The sequence below is a fragment of the Neomonachus schauinslandi genome, chromosome 5 (assembly GCF_002201575.2).
Source record: "Neomonachus schauinslandi chromosome 5, ASM220157v2, whole genome shotgun sequence".
Lineage (NCBI taxonomy): Eukaryota > Metazoa > Chordata > Mammalia > Carnivora > Phocidae > Neomonachus > Neomonachus schauinslandi.
In genome coordinates, this window is record NC_058407.1 from 83,752,453 (window position 1) to 83,774,071 (window position 21,619).

The window sequence follows — 21,619 nt, forward strand, 5'->3', positions numbered from 1 at the left end:
AGCCAAAATGGTCTTCATGGTGCTCAATGGGCAGGACCCCAGGTATACATAATAAAAAGGAAGAAAGAGGCAGATATGATTCAGGTTATCTCCTTACAACCCTACATTCCACACCGTTGGAGTTTTCTGGACATTTTATGATATCGTATTCCAGTCTACATTTGCAAAAACGGAGTCACGAAATGAGGAGGAGTAGGAAAAGTCACTGTTATCTAAAATATTAAAATACAGAGTAAGAGTGATTTTCCAAGATGCTTGCCTCATTTTTCCACTTTGCTTTATTTGTAAGGAAATAATATATGTGTTTTTGCTTTTCTGGAGGAGGATATAAGTTGATATGTTCTATTCTTATACAAATAATTTCAGTGAAGGTTTCTGGTATTTGATGTATAATGCAATATCTATGTCCAAAGATGTTATATGCCAAGAGTAAAATGTGTAAAACCAATCCTTTGCTCTGTTGGAAAATAACTTTTTATCCTTTCTCTTATGTACCTCCCAAAGGAATGTATGCTTGGCTAGTCCAGGACAGTTACCTTTGATCAAATAAATTGTTATTGATATTTATCATAGAGCATGAGTACTTCAACCTCTGGTCCCTGTTTACAAAATGTTATAGTTCTTACAAGAAAAGCACATAATTGCCAGCAACAGAGTCACTTATTCCCAATTAACATAATAGCACCTGTCCAAGGTACTCAAGCTTTATCTAAACACCCAGAGTGAAATTTGAAAAGTGAAAAAATAACATGTGTAGCTAAAACCTTAAAGACTGGTATGAATTATCCAAACACACGAGAAATTAGTAAAACACTGACCAAAAAGATGGTGGAGGCAGGCTAGGAAATTGGTTGGTATCAAATACATCTGCTGTCAAATCCTAGTACGGCCTTCGAGTACTCGTTGTTCAACCTCTAGCACGTCATTTTGTGTCTCTATAGCTCAGCTTCCTCACTTACTAAATGAGCACAATAATAGCTCCTGCTTATGGTTATTGAAACAATTAAATGAGATAGTATATGAACAGGGCCTGGCACATTGCCTAAGTATTTTAGATACTTTACCAATTTCCATTTTACTAATTTACTCCCATTTTATTAATCTCCATTCTGTGCTTCAGAGAGATATCTTCTGTGGGTCTACATTTACTTGTTAATACTTTGGGTACATTACAAAGTATTAAGAATTGCAAAGATGAAAGGTAGAATGAAATCCACAGGGAACCTGCAGTCTAGTTGGAGAGACCAGGAGGGGAAACTAAGTACAATATGGTGTGTTAAGTTATTTACAGAGCTCTGCACAGAATACCATGGGCCCATATATGAGGGTCACTGAAGTTCATTGAGTGAGAAGGCAGCAGTTCCGTCAGTGAAGATTTAGAAGAGTTAGTGGCTCCTTCATAAGATCTTAAAGAATAGGTAGGACTTGGTCAGTTGAAGAAAAAGGGAAACCATTTTCAAGCGGAGAGAGCAATGTATTCAGGTGGGAAAGGGTGAGTAAGTAGGTGAGAGATCTTGGTACATTTAGGGGACTAAACATAGTTGAGTGTAATTGGTGACAGGTTCTGATGTGGAAGGTGGAAGGGGATGAAGCTGGAGAGTAAAATCCTGAGCAGCCTGGAAATGATGCTAAGGATGCGGAAGGCAAAGGAGTGCCATTTGTTATTTTAAGGAGAGGAATGCTGCATAAACAGATTTGGATTTTTAATATATAACCCTGGCAGCATGGTGGAAATTACTTCACCCTTGGTCAGGATTCATGCATTTTCCATAATTGCTCTGCCTCAGTGATTTCTGAAAGGACCTCATATGAATTGGAAATGCTTTTTGTTTATTTATTTATTTATTTTTTTAAAGATTTTATTTATTTATTTGAGACAGAGAGAATGAGAGACAGAGAGCATGAGAGGGAGGAGGGTCAGAGGGAGAAGCAGACTCCCCGCCGAGCAGGGAGCCCGATGCGGGACTCGATCCCGGGACTCCAGGATCATGACCTGAGCCGAAGGCAGTTGCTTAACCAACTGAGCCACCCAGGCGCCCTGGAAATGCTTTTTGTATTACCCATTTATTCATTCACCAGACATTTCTTGAGAAATTACTATGTTGTATTTTTGACATTGGCTAGATTCTGAAGATGAAAATCTTTGCTCTTAAGGAGTTCACAGTGTAACGGGAGAGATAGTAACAAAAAATGACAAAATAGCACTGCCAGGGACCCTCAGCCTAGCATGATGAGGGCAGGGGAAGGGAAAGGAAGAGGAGGTTCAGGGAAGTATTCATCTTGGGGTCCTCCAATAGTCCTTGTAATTGGAGTTCCAAAGTGGGATGTTATAGAGAGGAAAAAAGTTCTCTCTGTGCCCCAGTTATGCTCAGAGACCATTGCTTCCTGATGTTTAGCAAGAATGGGGCTCATTGGGTGCCTGGGTGGCTCAGTTGGTTGAGCGACTGCCTTCGGCTCAGGTCATGGTCCTGGAGTCCCGGGATCAAGTCCCACATCTGGCTCCCTGCTCGGCAGGGAGTCTGCTTCTCCCTCTGACCCTCCCCCCTCTCATGTGCTCTCTCTCTCTCTCATTCTCTCTGTCTCAAATAAATAAATAAAATCTTTTAAAAAAAAAACTTCTAAAAAAAAAAAGAATGGGGCTCATTAATTCCATAAAAGCTTCAGTAAGATTTGTGTGTGTATTAGAAAAGTGAAATGGAGAATTGAATCAACTGACTTTATTTAAATGTCTGAGTCATTGGTTTATTCCTTCTTTGATTTATTCAGCAAACATTCATTGAGTAATATGTGCCAGGAGCAGCTAGATATAGAGTTAGAAAGGCAAAAGAGCCTGACCACTGGACTTCCCTTCGTGTGCAAAGACATAGTATGAGATTGTTTAAAAGGTATTCCTTAGAATGACAAAGCTGTGTTCCTTAAAATCCACTCTTCAATATATAAGAACAGAATGACCACTAAAATCTATAAAGGTAAAGAAGATCTTTCACTACTACTTTCGAGGTAGATCTTAGACATTCCTATTCCAAGAAAAACAATTCTAACTCTGTATGGTAACAATGTTAGCTAGACTTATTGTGCTGATCAGGTTGCAATATATACAAATACTGAATCATTATGTTGTACACCTGAAACTAATATATGTCAATTATACCTCAATTTGGAGCACTGGGTGTTATATGCAAACAATGAATCATGGAACACTACATCAAAAACTAGTGATGTAATATATGGTGATTAACATAACATAATAAAATAAAATTTAAAAAAGTAAAGAATAAATACCTGTCATTTAAGATAAATAAATGGCCATTTCATAAGGCATTTCTAATATTGGCTTTCCAGTCTATATGGTCAGTATTTGCTGACAAAGATTCAAAGAAAGTACACAAACTGAAGCTTTTCTTTCTTTCTTTCTTTCTTTTTTTTTGAGGAGTCTAAAATTCTTTTTTAAATAGCAGTAAAACATACATAACATAAAATTTGCCATTTAAGCCATTTTATGTGTATAGTTCAGTCACATTAAGTACACGCACATTGCTGTGCAACCATGCAACCATCACCACAATCCATTCTGGAACCTCTTCATCTCCTCAAATTAGAATCTATATTCATTAAACAATAACAATTGCCTCTCCTACCAGCCCCTGGAAACCACCACTGACTTTCAGTCTCTATGAATTTGACTCTTCTAGATACCTCATGTAGGTAGACTCATATGCTATTTGCTGGGGTGGGGGGGGGTTGTGCCTGGTTTATTTACTTAGCATAATGTCTTCAAGGTTCATCCATGTTATAACTCTATTATATTGTATCAGGAATCGCAGAACCCTGGTGCAGGTGCTGTTGAAAACAGTATGGTGGTTTCTCAAAAAATTCAACGTAGAATTAGCATTTGATGCAGCTGTTCCACTTCTGGATATACCCCTCCCCCAAAAATTCAAAGCGGCAGGAACTTGGATAGATATTTGTACACCCAGGCTCATAGCAGCATTATTCACAGTAGCCAAAAAGTGGAAACAACCCAAATATCCATCAGTGGATGAATAAATAAATAAATAAAATGTAGTGTATACATATGAAGTATTATTCAACCAAAATTCTTCTTAAACAATTATCTTTTTTAGTTCTCTGTAAATGCAGTTTGGAAGCTAATAATTAGAGTGCCGGAATTTATTCACCTTTCTGTTTCCAATAAAAAGAAGCAGTTTCTATGACATGCGAGGCCACCAGGCTTAAAGATAATAGGCAAGAGACTGAGTTACTACTTTTCTTCATTTTATTAGTCTGTCGCACGCACACACACACACACACACACACTACAAACACATATGCACACACACAAAAAGCTTTGCAGACCTTTTTGGAGGCACTTAACTTGACTACAAGTTCAAATGAAAAAAAAATATAAAGAAATTTTTTGTTTCAAATCTTTATTTTCTAGTTTCCTACCACAGGCAATGTATCCCCTGTGGTTGATGCTGCATGAGCCAATCTAGTTTGTTCACCTTCAGCATCCTAGGATGCTAAAAGGAGCATTTCTTTTGCAACTTCCTTTAGCATATTATTCTATTTATAGGAGGATGTTTTCAAATCATGTTGTTGTTCCCTTGGTTTTTTCTTTTTGCTCTTGATTCTATAATTGGTTTGAAAAAGTTAGAATAGGAGGGGTACGTGGGCCAAGGAGTCTTGTGCCCTGCCCAAGGAGACCATAATAAAGGATGTTTGCAAACCACTCTTCTAGAGCCAGGCTTCTCAAACGGTAATGTGTTTATGAAGCATTTCTGGATCTTGTGAAAATGAATATTTTGACTTAGTAGGTTTTGGGTGGGGCCTGAGAGTCTCTGGTAAGCTCCAGGTGACGCTGATGCTGTTGGTCCTTTGTCAACACTGAACAGCAACTCTGTAGAGGCCCGTCTTCTTACCAGGTTCAGAAAATGTGTAGTGTATAGTGCTTAAGCAAGATAGCAGAATGGTCATGGACCCCAGAGCTGTGTGTTATATGCTAAATGCTTTTAAGCAGGCTATGTAGCTTCTCTATAACTTATTTCCCCTCATTTGTAAAATTAGAATAATGGGTACTTCCCCCATTGGCATTATTATTTTTAACCACTCTGTTTCAAATTCCTTCTCAACTCTACTGTCTTTGACAAGAGACATAATTGCAAAAAAAAAAAAAAAAAGTGCAAAAAAAATCTGGCTGCATTCAAGGGGTGACAAATTGTTCCTGGTTTTCCTGAGACAATTCTAGTTTTAGCACTGAAAGTCCCAGGTCCTGGGAGTCCATCATTCTTGGGCAATTTAGTTAGGATGCTTGTTCCTCGGAGCTGAATTCCAGGTTGGTCTTGAGAAATGACTCTCAGAGGTGGCTTGCTCAACATGATAATGAGTGAGGGAAATGCTTGTTTATTTTAGTAGAACTTCATTGTTGGTGGCTTTATTTTTAACCCCTTTTTTGTTTGGTTGGTTTTTGCAGTGTTCAAAAGCTGAATGAGTTTCTCTTGAGTGATGAGATTGGTGAGGATAGCTGGCGAACTGGTGAAGGTTCTCTTCCTTTTGAGTCCTGTAAGAAACACACTGGAGTGGTAAGTGTTTTTTCTTATTATTGAAGCTGTGAATAGGTAACAGTCCCAAGATTTGATGATTGTAAATGAGTGCAATTAGAAGAAATTGTAAGCTCCACTTTTAACCTATGTAAAAAATTGCCACCTGCTTCTACAAAAACTTCAATAGTCTAAAATTCATAAACAGTTGTATAAGGTTTGTCATTAGAAATCATCAAAGAGTTATTCCAAGAGGGACAGCACATGTTCAATTGAAAAAAAAGTTAAAAGGTTGTCTGCCCCAAACTTTATATGAAAATAATGCTAAATAAGCTTAACAACTCCCACACCATATTCTTTTAATACCTCTTAGCTGTATTATACTTTTTAGTTTAAAAAGTGCTTTTGATGCATTATATCTTTTGATTCACTTAATATAACATTATATCACCTTATTTTTATCTTCCAACTGAATATATTGAGTCTGTGTATTTTGTGGCTTAAATAAAGTCATAAACTTAGTAAGCAGCAGAGCCAGAATTAAAACCTGAGTCTTATAACTCCTGTTCCAGTTTATTCATCCATTACCCAAATATTTACTCAATATCTACATACATCCTGGAAACATGTTCAATATTATTTTGTCATGTATTACATGTAATATGACATAGACCATATATTTGCCTGTGTTTCTAGACTTATTGGCTACTCTGTACTTCAGGGATAAGCTATGAACAAGGCAAACAAGCTCCTCTTTGTCACAGTTAGCTTTTTTAAGGCAGGAGTCAGATGATAAACAAGTTTTAAAAAGTGAGATAATTTCCTTTGGGAAGAAAATAAAATAGGGGTACGAGAGAGTGACTGGGATACTGGAAGCTGGGTGATCATTTCCCAGAAAGGCCCCCTCTGAAGAGCTGGCATTTGGGCTGAGACCTGAATGAAGAGTACATACCTGTTCAGCAAAGATTGGGGGAAGAAAGCATTTCAAGCAGAGAACCAGGAGATGCAAAGACCCTGAGGTGGGAATGAATTTGGTGTGCTCAAGGAACAGAGAAACACTTTGGTTGAAGCCTGGTGAAGAATGGAGAGATAAGACAAGGTAAGAACAAGGATTGAGGGTCTGGATTGTATTGACATGCAATAGGAAACCATAGGAGGGTTTTAAAGCAGGGACTGATAGAATTTTGGTTATCTATCTATCTATCTATCTATCTATCCGTGAAGCTTGAACTTGGGACCTTGAGATCAAGACCTGAGCTGAGATCAAGAGTTGGATGTTTAACGACTGAGCCACCCAGGCTCCCCAATTTTGGTTATATTTTAAAAGATCACTTTGACTACTGGGCTGAGTAATCAGTGGGAACAAGAGTAGAACAGATAGATCAGTAAGAAGATTATTACAATAACATAGGCAAGAAGTGACGATGGTTAGAATTAGTTTTTGTGACAGTTGCAGTGGACATTATGAGAAAGTAATCTAATTCAGTGTACTTTTTTTTTGGTTGAGTTGATAAAGACTTGCTGATAGACTGGATAGGGAGACTAAGATGTGAGTGGACTTGGTGTTGAGGTAGAATCAAGAGGTATATTTGCACATGACAATTTTGAGATATTCATTGACATCTAAGAAGAGAAGTCAGCATTGGAGATGTAAGTTTAAGAGTCATTAGCCATTAGATATTTAAATTAATGAGACTGGATCACATCACTTTTTTGAAAGGTGTGTCTGAAAAATTCTGAAAGAAGTCTTTAAAATTAATATGTATGTTTCATAACAATAAAATAGAAAGATACTAGTCTAAAGTGGGTCATGTTATAATTAGTATTAGTTATTTGTGTTAATATCAGACAAAAATATGAATATATTTACTATTTTCATACCCGAACAAAATTACACATGCAGTCTTCTGACTGGAATTAATTGAGGCTTGGAAAGTCTTCCAGGAAGTCAATCTATATTAAATTTTTCTCTACATCATGTCTAAAACTGCTAAAAATAGTTGAGATTAGCACTCAGCTATATTTAGATTTGCTGTTTTCTTCTGCTTTTCTGGAGTTTTACTTTACTTTTTGTTATTTTATTGAGCCAGTGTGATTTTGGCTGAGAAGGAGATACCACCCATGCATGTATACACTGGAGTAACCATGCCTCAAAGTGCTAGTTTGCTATTGTGTGGACATGGACACAAAGACAAGAATACATTATAGAGTGTCTATACTTTGAGGCAGCAGGAAGGTCAAGTACTTGATTAGAACCAGTGTTGTCATCCTTTGGATTATAAGAGATTACCAAAGAATTTATGAGGTCATCTTTCAGAGATGTGGGGATGAGCAGAGTGGATGACCTCAAGAATGAGGATGTAGGAGGTCAAGTTTGTGGAGTTAGGGAAATCTGAAGAACCTTTTGTATGAGATGAGGGATAGAAGAAAAATTGAACTGAGAAAAGGTTTTTGGAAGGAAAAAAGAATCCTCTTCGAATGTATTCAATATCTTCAGGGTTATTGAAACCAGACTGGACTTCTGATGTCTTTCAGGGTCATTCATCACTGCTGATGGGCCAAACCACAAACGACAAACTTTTTAAAATGGAATGAAAAAAGCTGTGTGTTTGAAAATAACACTAATGGAAACTTCTTCTTGAGAGCTTAAGATGCTATGTATTCTGTAAAAGCTTAGAGTTAAGTGGTTTTGGCTGTAGAATCTCCATGGAGAATTAGTGACATTGTAGAGCCAAAGTCTCTTCAAATTACATCTGTGGAACTCCGACTCAAATCTCTGTCAACACATCTCCTTCTCCAGCCCTCTTATTAGTTTTGTGAAGAACATGACGTCATTCCTTTTAGACCTCTGGGGCAATAGTACTATAGAATTAAAGACTCTAGAAGACAGAGGATTTATGTAAAGACATAGACCCATCTTGTGAGGAAGATACACTTAGCTTGAAGGATACCGACTTTCCACATCTCATGCAACATACTTCCAGGGTCATCTGTGACATTGTGAAAAGAAAAACAGAACTAAAATTTCAGGAACACTCTCTCTTTTTTTTTTTAAGTTAAAATGCATTCAATATTTTCTATGTGACAGAACCACTGCTAGTTCTTCTCAGCACCTTTTTAATCTGTGTATTTATTTGCACGTAGCCTAGCAATGTACTATTTGATAATTTGATGTTCTGTTGATATAACAATTGATGGAATTTGGGAAAGCAATATCTTGTTTGGATTAAATTACTGATTATCTGAGTACATTTCTAATTCCCATAGTAGAATTCAGTGGATTTTTCAAAAAGCTAAACCTGCAATTCCAGGCCAAAAGAAAAAAAAAGTTTCACAGTTCTAGAATACTTTGCTTTTATAGGTAATTTAACAGTTTTAAAGTACATTATCACTTAGCCTTCATAAAATCTATAAGGTATTTAAGTAAGACAGATAATTATTTTTGTTGAAACACTTGTTCACTAGATTCCTTGCACAAATTTCGAGATTATGAATTTTTCTATATTAGAGGTTTACAGAGCTGAATTTTCTACCTTCTCTTTAGTCATCTGTCTCTACTGCATGACATTGAAGTCAAATTTAGAGAATAACAAATTTCTATTTCTATGACCTAACTTAAGTTCCTTTTAAGTATGAGAAAACTGTCAAACTTCAGCTAACATCCTCTTTATAATGGATGCTTTAGTCCTTTGACCAGGAACAATGCTATAACATTTGAGAAAGACTAGATCATTTTATTATACTTACATCAGCATTATATGTTTATATACTTATGAAATAATATATATACATATTTGGACCAAAGAAAATCTGATATCCTTATGCTTTTTCTCACTCCACAGTGGATCCTTGGGTGATGTGTAGCCCAATCTGAGTTCTGTGAATGTGTGAGATTCAAAATCCTCACGATTCAAAGGGTGATCAAAATGTACTGTTGGAACATTTACAAGCTCAATGGCTTCCCAAGTAGATTCTAGTTTAATCTGAGTTAGTCTGCTTGTCTTTTGACATACGTGCTGTTTTTTACTGCCTGAGTATATTTATCGGGAGAGCTATAGGAGGAATAGCCAAAACCTAGTTTGGGGCTCTGCACTTTCAATTCCATCTGTTGCAAGTACCACATCTTTGTATTTTCATTTTTCTTAAAAGGCTTGTGAATTAGGTTTAAAATGATAGCTTAAGGCTTTTTGTTATTATTTCCTTTTTTTTTTTTTTGGAGAAGCCATCGAAAGAATTAAAATATCACATTCACTTTGCTTCTTTCTTTTTCTTGGAATTTCAAGTGGAGAAGTAACAATATGAGTTAATGTTCAGTAAAACGTCTTTTTTTTTTTTTCATAAAGCTTCAACTTGTGTTTTTTTCCATTTGGAATGCAGCAGCCGAAAACTATAAACAGGAAGCAGCCTGGAAGATATCACCTGGACAGCTGTGAGCAATCCACCCAGCGTCTACGTCCTGTAGAGACCGAGGATATTGCAATAAAGGTTGTTTTATTTCCCGGATTCTTGCATGGCTAGAAACATTTATGTTACTCTTTTATGGTGATGTTCTGTAAAAGTGTCCTAAATCGGGTCTTTTAAGTCTCTGTACTGTGATCACCAATCCTCATAAAATTTTCAGAAGTGTTCTGATGAGTTTCATCGCCAGCTCTGCTTTGCCTCCTGACCACATTTCTTGCTCCAGCAATTCTGTTTTAGTAATGGGAACATGAACCTTTCTTCGGAATCTGCGTTAGAAGCTAGTCTCCAACGTACTTCCTTTCATACTCTTACATTCCTCTACCTAGTAAATTGATTTATAGAGAACACCAATATTATAGATCCAGGTTTTAAGGAAATAAATTAGATAGTAGTTGCCTTCAACCAGGAGAGGCTTAGGCCAGTGTTGCATGCATTCCCTCCCCCCGACTGCAGCCCCCCCCCCCCCCCCCCCCCCCCGTGGGCCCCCCCCACCCGCCTGGTTCCCAGTAGTGCCTTTGATCCAATTTCATTTCAAACAGCCTTTTGTACTTTCCCAGCAAGTGTGCTTAGGTAGAACAGGCCACCAGGGGATAACAAGACGAGGATTGATAGTGGGTCCAAAGAGGGGTCAGTGGTGTGCAGGAACAGATGCCCGAGCAGTTAACGGCTTTTAGACATCAGTGCAGCCAGAGTCCTGGAAATTAGCCCTTTTAGAAAACTGTGTCGACTGCTGGGCTAACCAACTCCCTGTGCTGCCCAGGCCAGTCAGAGAGTGAGGGAGCCTCCGCGCGGGGTATCATAGAGCCGAGGGCTACATTTAGATCTTCTCTCTCTCTATATTGCCTGACACAATACTTGTCCCACAGTAGGCACTTAGCAGTTGGAGCAAATGTGTGGTTGGATGGAATAAGTGAATGTTAGTTCAAACTCTGCCATCGATTTGATGTGTGACTTTTGGGCAAATCACTTTGCCTCTCTGAGCTATGGTTTGCCCATCTTGTGGTGGGGATGCCATTTTAGCATTCTTGTTTTGAGGATAAAATATGTCATGTGAATTTTAAAGAGCTTTAGTGATTTAAAAAAATTTTTTTATAAAGATTTTATTTATTTATTTGACAGAGAGAGAAAGAGAGCATAAGCAGGGGGAGCCGCAAGCAGGGGGAGAGGGAGAAGCAGGCTCCCTGTGGAGCAAGGAGCTTGACGTAGGACTCGATCCGATCCTTAAACCCTGGGATCATGACCTGAGTAGATGGCAGACGCATAACCGACTGAGCCACCCAGGCGCCCCAGGAGCTTTAGTGATTCTTAATCTTGGCTGTACATTAGAACCTCCCAGAAAGCTTTAAGTGTGTGTGTGTGTGTGTGTGTGTTTATGAATATGACTCAGGCATCATTGAAAACAATAGTTCTAGTAGTTCCCTAACAATTATAATGTGTAGATAGGGTATGAAGTACTAGGCTATGACAAAGTCTGGAATGAGAGAGTAGGAAGGGCCTTCTGTGCTTCTTACTTCCAGTTATGCCCACATAAGTAATATATGCATGACTACAGAAACAGGATCAGTTTTTTTTTAACTGACATTTTCTATTCAATATAATGAGAGTCTAAAAATACATCTTTTCCATGTGACTTACTAAATTTGTTTTTATTTTGATGTAAAAAAAAGAGGCTATCATTTGTTTTTCTAAAGTTGACCTTTCATGCACCAAAAAAAAAAAAAAACACGCAAAAAAAAGCAAAAAACAAAAAACTCGAAAAATTGCTTAGCAATGGGCACTGCAGTTTCAGGCCCACCATCAAGCCTTTAAGTTTTTATTCATGGTGGAAATTCTCAAGTTGGTAATAACTCATTTGTCTTTTTGAAATCTTTTTTTTTTTTTTAAAGATTTTTTTTTAAATTTATTCATTTGAGACACAGAGATACAGAGAGAGAGAGAGAGGGAGGGAGAGAGCATGAGCAGGGAGAGAGACAGAGGGAGAGGGAGAAGCAGGCTCCCCGCTGAGCAGGAAGCCCGATGCGGGGCTCGATCCCAGGATGCTGGGATCATGACCTGAGCCGAAGGCAGATGCTTAACCATCTGAGCCACCCAGGCGCCCCTTGAAATCTTTTTTTTATTGTGAAATAGAACATGCCTCCAGAAAAGTACATAAAATATATATGTACCATTAAATGAAAAAGTGAACCCCTATGCAACCAGCAAGTAAAGAACATCACCGGTTCCCTCCGAAGGTCCTCCCAATGCACACATTTGCTGTTCCCTCTCCTGTCTCTCCAAGAAACAATTGCCACCCTGACTTTTATCGTCATCATTTCCTTGGTTACCCCTGCTATGCATGCCTCCCTAAAAACATATTTTAGTTGTTTTAAGTTTAAACGTGTGCTTGTGTGTGCGTGTGTTTTGTTTCTTTTGCTTATTATGTATGTCTAGTTAATCCGGATCGTTATGTGAAGACGTACTTCATTCATTCTCATTACTGTGTAACATTTCAATGTATGAATGTGCCAAAATTTATTTGTCTGTTCTGCTTTTGATGGGCTTTTGGTTATTTTTCCATTTGGGGCTATTGTGAACAATTGCCAAGTCACGGGGTCTGTGCATCCTCAACTTTCCCAGATAATGGAAAATTGTTTCCCCAAGTGGTTGTGCCAATTTACACTTTCACCAATGGGGGCTGAGAGTTCTGGTTGCCCCGCATCTTCACCAGTGCTTCCAATATTTTGCCAAAGTGTGTATTATGAGGAGGTGCCATTGTATCTTGTGCTTTTTATTTACTTTTATTTACTTTTCTGATTTCTACTGAGGTTGAGCATCTTTTCACGTATACATTGGCCAGGTGGATTTTGATTTCCTCTTTTGTGACTTGCCAGCTTATTTGTTCCCTCCACCTTTAAAAAATTCTGGGTACTACTTCTTTATACTTTATACTTTAGCTGTTTTGGCAGTTATATGTTACAGAACTCTTCTTCCATTTAGAGCTTGGCTTTATTGTATCAGAAGTTGTTAATTTTAGTGTAGTCTGGTTTATATAACTTTTCCTTATGGCTGATGCTTTGGGGTTTTTTGTCTCATTTAAGAAAACTTTCCCTGCCAGAGGCCATGAAGATGATTTATATTAGCTTCTAAAATCTTTGAAGCTACACCTTTCACTTTTAATTCTTGAATCAACCTCGGATCCATCTTTGTGTTTGGTATGAAGTAGGGATGTGATGTAGAAGGGAAATCAGTAACAAACAATTTTGGTTGAAATTTAGCAGTAGTAAATTTAGTGGCAGTAATTTTACTACATTTAGTAGTGAGTCTGTAAACTCTGATTTAATTTTTTATATGACATCCGGTTGTTCCAGTTCCTCATATCGGTCATTGTCCCCACTGACATTCAGTGTAGTCTCATACACACTTCAAGGATCTTTATATGTCTAGACTGATTGCTGGCCTCTATTATTTTTTTTTCATTGGTTTCTCTCACCCAGATTCCACTGTTATGATCATTATAACTTTCTAATAAACATTGACATATTTTAGGACAAGTTCTTATATGTTATTGTTTTTCTTCTGAAATATCTTAGCTATTCTTGTCCCCTTTGTGGGAACGAGGCTTAGTGTGCTTCAGGGCTTACAGCTCTGAATTTGTCCTTTTCTTTATACTTGGACTTGGTATTTCCTTACTCCTTGTTTTAATGAACTTCTTTACAAACTACAGCTTATTCAGCATTTTTCCTTATTTTTGCTTATTTTCAGCAGGAGGAAATGGACGATGGTCTGTGTAATGTCCTGCCTTTAAATTCTTAAAAAATTATTTAATTGAAGTAAAATTCACATAGCATAAAATTAACTGTTTTAAAGCGAACAATTCAGTGACATTTAGTACATTCACGATATTGTGCAACCACCACCTCTCTCCCATTGCAAAATATTTTTATCACCCCAAAGGGAAATCCCATACCCATTAAGCAGTCACCCCCCATTTACCCCTATTTCTTGCCACTGGCAACCACCAGTCTGCTTTCTGTCTTTACGGATTTATCTGTTCTGGATATTTTATATAAATGGGTCATGCAATAGGTAACTTGCATCTGTCTAGTTCCTTCCTTTACTTTTTTTCTTAAAGATTTTATTTATTTATTTGACAGTGAGAGAGAGAGTACAAGCAGGGGGAGCAGCAGGCAGAGGAAGAGGGAGAAGCAGGCTCCCTGTGGAGCAGGGAGCCCGAAGCAGGGCTTGATCCCAGGACCCTGGGATCATGATCAGAGCCGAAGGCAGATGCTTAACTGACTGAGCCACCCAGGCACCCCCTTCCTTTACTTTTAATACATTCTTTCCCCTTATCCATGATCCCCACTCCTGTTCTGTACCACTCCCCTGCCATTATGGTACAAGCTCTAATGTGCTCAATATGTTGCCTAAACATACTCATATCCTTGTAAAATATGTAAAAAGCATCTATGTGCTTTCAGTCTCCTGAAATATTTTCATGATGGTTTGCTCCTTCTTACAACACTACTCTGTTCTGTAGTATACATCACTGTATTTTCCTTATCCGCTAGGAATGGACACTGGCTTTGCCTCCATCTTCCTTCTATCACAAACCATGCTATGATGTTCATTTTTGTACTTACCCTTTTATGGACCTTTGCAAAGATGTATATGTTGCCTGATTTTCCAAGGTCAAACAACTATTTAGGGAAACCTAGGATTTTAACCCTGGTGGAGACATGAGACTATTTTGTAAAAGGCAGGAGGGAGTGGAAGTGCAGATTGCCACAGGAGAGACTAACTTGGACCCTCTTCCATCATCCTTCTTGAACGGAGGTTGTCCCCTCTTTTACTTCTGTGTAGCGACACTGCATTCTTCTAGCTCCTTCCCTGCTGCTTTCAGACCATCTTTTCAACTCTCACACCTTTGTGAAGTTTTGGCATTTTCTACCTTTGTGGACCTGTTTCCCTGTCCATCTCCCCAGCTTACTTGGTGCCATGCATGGATGTGGTTTAAACTTCCAAGTGCACAGCTCTTTAGTATCCCAGCCCAGAAATCTCTTACTCTGCTCTCACTCCATTTCTACTACCTTGCCTGTGGTCATACCTGGCCACCACTGGGAACTGCTCTCCTCCAAAATCTTAAACTCTATTGTGTCAGGCAGTCACTGACCCCAGAACCCTACTTCCAGCTCTCTCGGGCCTCACCATTGCTGACATTGCTTTTTAACCTTATCGAGACCTCCAGCAACTTGAGCCACTTCTTTTTCCCTCAGTCCTTTAGCACTTTCTGTAACCAATCCAACTTCGTGCTTCCGACACTCCTAGAAGAGGCTACCGAGCACTATAGAGGAAATGACATAATGGACCGGTTGGCAGAGCCACACATTTAGGATCTCCCCGCTCCGATGCCCCTCAGTAGTTCCTGGCAATCCTTTACGTGCCTCCCGTCAGCATTAGTTTCCTCAGCCTCCCATGGCTCTTCAGCTTTCAGCACTGTCTTCTCACCTCCTTCCATGTCCCATTTGACTTTTTCTCTCTGCCAATAAGCCTCACTCTCAGTTCGTTGAAAACACAAGATTATCGGGGAGGGCCTTTCTCAGTTCCACGCTGGCCCACTTCCAAACCCAGTTATATTTGCAGCTCCTTGAGCCTCAGAGAAACAGGGATCCTCAGGCTGTTTAAATTTTTGGAGCGTCATTTATCAGTTAGCCACAGTATCTTAAACCTCTAACCCAGCCAGCTCTAGTCATTATTTCCCACATGTTTCATAGTTTTCTGATCCTGCGCCTATTTGTATTGTAGGTCTTTACCCCCAAATGCCTTCATTGTAATTCAATATATTTTCCAAAACTAGCTAAAAGACTTCTTCTTCCAAAAAAAATTTTAAACCCCATCTCAGACATAAATGGTTTTCTTTCTCAACTGTGAATGGTTTTCTTTTTGTTACCCTTATTTGCCTGTCCCCTCTATTTGTTACTTAGCCCATACTGTCTTGTATTATACTTGCTCCTGTCCATGGTCTATTTACTCAACTGGCTACAAGCTCCAAGCAAGTAGGCAGGAGGTATTATACCTTTTTTGTAGCCCACATCGATACAAACAAAGCACCTCACAAAGAGTGGGTGCTCAGCAAATATATGTAAAGCAATCAGTAATGCAGCCCTTCCATGCCACCCTCCTCCCGGGGCTAATTTCATGTACATCTATGTGATGGATATTACTAAATGAGCTACATTTTACAAGTTAGAGAAAACCTATGTGGAAAATTGCAACCTTGTCTTTTCAAGCAACTTCTGTCCTTTGGTTCTGTTGTACCTCTTTTGTTTCCCATTTTTGTAACTATTAAAACTGTCAAGTCCACCTCATGCCTGTTAAATAGATTGCTTTGGATGACTATAGGTCTTGTGATCTTTGCTGGTTGTTGAGGTTTATCCCACCAGTATATGTTACCTCATTTCTGTGTTTTATTCCACTCTTCCTTTTACTCTTTGTTTTAACTTCATTGAATAGAGATTAATCCACACAGTTCAGGAAATTCCTTTATTACAAAACCTTCCTCCTGGTAACAGAATCATTTTGTTGGAATAATTTGTCATTATTTCCACTCTATACATTGCATCACCAGGATGCTGCGAATTGCCTAGCACTGAAAAATAATCAGTGTTGGGGTTACATTAAAAAATATTTGGGATGATTGCTTTTTAAGAATGCTCACATGTAAATGATCTAGTAATCCCGAATTTTCAGAGAAAATTGTAATTTTTAGCTTATTCATAATATCACTAATTCAAAGACCCTCCTTTCACTTCCATTCTTTTTTGTTCTTCATTTATACCTCTCAATAGCTAGAACTCTAAATTAGAATTTCACCACTGTGTGTTCTACCTTATACTGAAAGTCTTTCAGTGCTCTAAATAGAAAATGTATTTTAATTGGAATTATTCTATAACACCAAATATATATATATAATTTTATAATTTAATTTATATGTTCTTCTTTTCTAGGTCACAAATGGTTACTTTTCATGGGGCAGTGGTTTAGCTACATTATCAAATATAGATATTCGAATTCCAACAGGTAAGTCATTTGTTACTCATTTTTTAATTGTTAATTATCACAACCCTGGATTTCCAAGATAATTGATCTTAACCAAAAAAAAGACTTTTTAAACATTATAAACATTATTTATAGTTGTTTATTTGCACCATGTAGCTCATGAGCCACTGTATCATTGTGGAAATGACTGGAAATGCTAAGACTTGCTTTTCACTACGGAGTGTGTAGACATTTGGACAAGTTATTTACTGCCCAAATAAGCTGTTATCAGCTCGTTTGCTGATTTGTCCATTTAAATAATGGGGTAGTTGATTTTTTGTTTTGTTTGAGAAAGGATTTAAAGAAAGACTATTTAAGAGAATTGTTTTCTATCCCTGAAGACAACTAAAGTTTTCAAGATATTTAAGGCTCAAATGCCCACTAATTTTTATTTAAAATGTCTAGGTAATTGAATAAAAATACATTTTTGACCTGGCCTGATGGCAAATAGTTTGGGATTTTTCTATTTTACATGCATATCAAAGTATCAAATTGGAGAAGATGTCTTAATGCCATCCTAAATCCCTTTCATCCCAATTATCAGTCTGAGTCAAAACTGCCCTCTCCTGAGTGAATTGAATAATAAAATTAAAACTAATCGAGATTATTTAGGCAATTATTTCATTGCTCTCTTCATTAATGTCAGCCATTCTCATAGTTGGAAACAGTAAAGCAAGACCTATATCTTTTAATTTTTCTCTCCTTTTTCAAAAAAACTTGTGTATCAGAGAAAGGAGTTATATATACCAAATATATACCTTATTGCTGGAGACCAAATGTGAGCCATTGATTTTGAAACATCAGCCTTTCTAAATGTATTTTGGGTTTATTTTATGAAGAGGATTCTATGTCCTCCTGTTCTTATCCTTTGTTTGATTTCTCTAGGTCAGTTGACCATGATTGTGGGCCAAGTGGGATGTGGGAAGTCTTCTCTCCTTCTTGCTATTCTTGGTGAGATGCAGGCACTGGAAGGCAAAGTTCACTGGAGCAAGTATGTCTATTTTTAATTGGTTTCTATTGCTCTGTCATGCATCTGATGATCTTCCAAGGGAAGAAATTAGAGCAATAGATTCCTAGGTTGGGAATCTGAGGATCCCCTCAGAAATAGGTACAGCTTTTTAGTAGAAACCTTAAATGTCATAAATTAAAAATTACAAAACAGTTTCTTACAGAGGTTTAAAATAGCATAAACTAGTATGATTGGGATTGTAAAGTTAAAAGTTAAATGGGTAACATTCAAAGAAATAATTTGAAAATTCATCCTGTGTTAAAAGAAGTTATGGAAAACTGACATTATTCAGAAAGCTTAAATGCAAACAGAACTGTAATGGTTCGGTGTTCAGTGAAGAAATACCAAATAATATTTTCCAAAATCTTCATAAGGGACTGAGAAATCAGCCATTTCTTTTCACACCCAATTTAAAGTAGACACTAGAAATATCTAGTAAGAGACATATGGGTAGGTCAGAGTGGTATGGTGTGTCACTGTAAAGGCATGAAAAAGGAAATATCTAGCATGGGGTTTCTTCTGAATATTTGAACGGTTGACTTGCGGCCTTCAAAGCACATTGCAGTAATAAAGTGACTCAGAACCATAATATTATATAATTGTGTAATAAAGTGTTAATCCTATTTATTTAGTTCGACCTACCTAGTAGATTCCCCATAAGCAGTTTATGAAGCAATTGGCTACAGCTTATCTAAGAAATTGGATTGTAGACCAGTGGTTCTCAACCAGGTATGATTTTGCTCCTGGGGGAGATATTTTTGGTTGTCACGCTGGGGAAATAGGCTGCTTCTGATCTTGTTGGTAGAGGCTAGGGTTGCTGATAAACATTTTACAGTGCACAGGACTCCCCTCCCCCAGCCACACAAAACAAGGAATCATCTGGCCCCAAACTTCAGTTGTGCCGAGGTTGGGAAACTTTGCTCTAGATCTGTAGATGTTTGCTAATATTTTGCACCCCACCATTGTGAACTCTATTGCTGCTGACTCCACTGTTTACACACAGATATGTCTCAAGAGTGAGTAAAGACTATTTAAAGGCATTTTTAGAATTGACTCTATGTTAAACTCCAGTGAAGAGAAGAAAATGCGTGGATGTGAAATTTGAAGGAAACATCCTATATTTGGTATCATGGACAAAAGAAGGAGACTGAGAAATGTTGAGTGTACATTTTATTCCTGGTGGGCCAACTGAAAAGACAGTAGACATGAAACTATTTAGTGAGTATCCAGAAGAGAGCTTGGTAAATAATTGCTACCTACAGTTTGTTTCATGACAAGTTCCTGGTGATCATTAAGGTCAGGCACCAGGCGGTCTGCCCTGTCACTATCTCCTTCCATCTCATAGGTTTTGAGAAGTAGGTTTTACTTGATTAAATTATATTGTGTGACATGTTCAACCATAATCAAGTTATTTGGGTTTTATTTTTACCTTTGTTTCACTGTCATTAAAACAGAAAGAAAGAATGGGAAACCGTGACAGAAGAAGCTTGAGATTTTATTTTCAGACCTCTAGGATGTTCTTCTAATCTAGTCATCTCTAGTGTTAAATTTAAGATCCCACTTAGGCCAGATCAACTTCCAATATTATCATTAATATCTTTATCATTTTGTTAATGGATAAATAAATGATATGCTACTTAGGAAAGTATTTTACATAATCTAGGGGCACCTGGGTGGCTCAGTTGGTTGGGCATCCAACTCTTGATTCCGTCTCAGGTCATGATCTCGGGGTCCTGGGGTGAGCTCTGCATCAGGCTCCATGCTGAGTGGGAGTCTCCTTGCCCCTCTCCCCCTCCCCACTTGCTCTCTCTCTCTCAAATACATAAATAAATAAAATATTTTTTAAAAATAAGTAAAATAGCATAGTATAATAAAGCTTGAAAAATAAAGATAAAGATATCAAAAAAATAAGATTTAAGTAATCTGAGACGTGAATGGGTAGAAATGCATGCACTAGAGTCCTGCGTGTTTATAAAACATGGAGCACAGATTCCACTCTGAGCTTCATGAAAGCTAGGCAAAAAGGAAACTAGAGATAAAAACATGCAGTTACTCAACCGAGGTTAAGAAATCTTTCTTATGGCTCCTAATAATAAAAGCTAATAAAAAAGATTATATCTTAGAGATAAAGCCAATAGGATGAAGATGTAAGAAGGGATTTAAGATAATTCTAAGTATTTATAAAATCCTCATAATTTAAAAATCATCTTTTTATGAACACTTGCCTTCACAGACAGTAATTCCATCTCTTAATGGCAGAAGGACTGAGATTTTCTTCAAATACTGTTTGTGTTGGCTTAGAGACACAACTCTTAAAAACTAAGTCTCTAAGATTCGATAAACTAACACAAATTCTATTTTCCTTTAACTACAAGAATTACTTAATTTTCTCCCATGGTATCCTTAATCTCTGATAAAACATATTTTCAGATCAGGAATATTCAGAAGATACTGACCTTCTTTTAAAGAGTTATTTGTAATTACTCTTCATTCCATAAGAGGTTGTTGTGCCTAGTCCAATGAGGAAAGGCATAGAAATGTTATTAAAGTGAAGCTAACTTAGAAATGATCAGTATTGTGGTTTGTCTCCCTCTCTGGTTTTGTCTTGTTTCATTTTTCCCTCCCAAACCATAAGAGACTTTTAATCTCAGGAAACAAATTGAGGATTGCTGGAGTAGAGGGGGGTGGGAGGGATGGGGTGGCTGGGTGATGGACATTGGGGAGGGTATGTACTATGGTGAGCACTGTGAATTGTGTAAGACTGATGAATCACAGACATGTACCCCTGAAACAAATAATACATTATATTTTAATAAAAAATTAAAAAAAAAAAGAAATGATAGGTTGATGATGTGCAAATGCTAAGAAGTACTATATGTTTGATATTGTTGAAAGCTCAAAAAAAAAAAAAAACCCAATAAACTAAATGTTAGCATAAGGCATCAAGTGCCTTGCTGTCATTATTTCACCATTGCATGTATCTCTGGTTGCATGAATTTTATTTTTACATGTGTTCTCATAGACTGGCATGAGCAAAGTCCAATAAAGTACTTTGCCCTATTGTGGTGATAAATATTTACTTTAGGCGGGAGAGAAGGTACTGCTGCTCATCTAGGACACACCTACATGGATAGAACCAGGTACACAAAGACCTCTATAGATGTTTCTTTGGAAATTGCTACCTTTGACCTAGTCTGCCATGTTGTAGCCCCAGAAGAGAAAGGTGAGAGAGACAAGGAAGGGACTAAAAAATTTTCCAAAATTGTCAGAATGTCAGGGTTTTTACTCCTGCATCTTGGTGTGCTCAATATTTGTTGAAAAGCAAATGTTCTGGGGTGCCTGGGTGGCACAGTCTGTTGAGCGTCTGACTCTTGGTTTCGGCTCAGGTCATGGTCTCAGGGTTGCGGGTTTGAACCTTGAGAAGGGCTCGGCATTCAGTGCAGATTCTGTCTCCCTCTGCCCCTCCCCCTCCTCTCTAAAAACAAATCAGAAAGAAAGAAAGAAAGAAAGAAAGAAAGAAAGAAAGAAAGAAAGA

At 37.7% G+C, this 21,619-nt stretch overlaps 1 protein-coding gene across 3 annotated transcripts in view; it reads left to right on the forward strand.

Annotated features, from left to right (window-relative positions):
- ABCC9 (ATP binding cassette subfamily C member 9) overlaps window positions 1-21,619 on the forward strand; it is a 131,969-nt gene that overhangs the window by 37,700 nt on the left and 72,650 nt on the right. For all 3 annotated transcript variants that reach the window (XM_021690780.1, XM_021690781.1, XM_044914911.1), the window contains 4 exons: window positions 5,474-5,582; window positions 9,918-10,025; window positions 16,985-17,057; window positions 17,961-18,066. In XM_021690780.1, coding sequence (XP_021546455.1) covers window positions 5,474-5,582; window positions 9,918-10,025; window positions 16,985-17,057; window positions 17,961-18,066 — 396 coding nt within the window. The remainder of the gene's footprint in view (window positions 1-5,473; window positions 5,583-9,917; window positions 10,026-16,984; window positions 17,058-17,960; window positions 18,067-21,619) is intronic.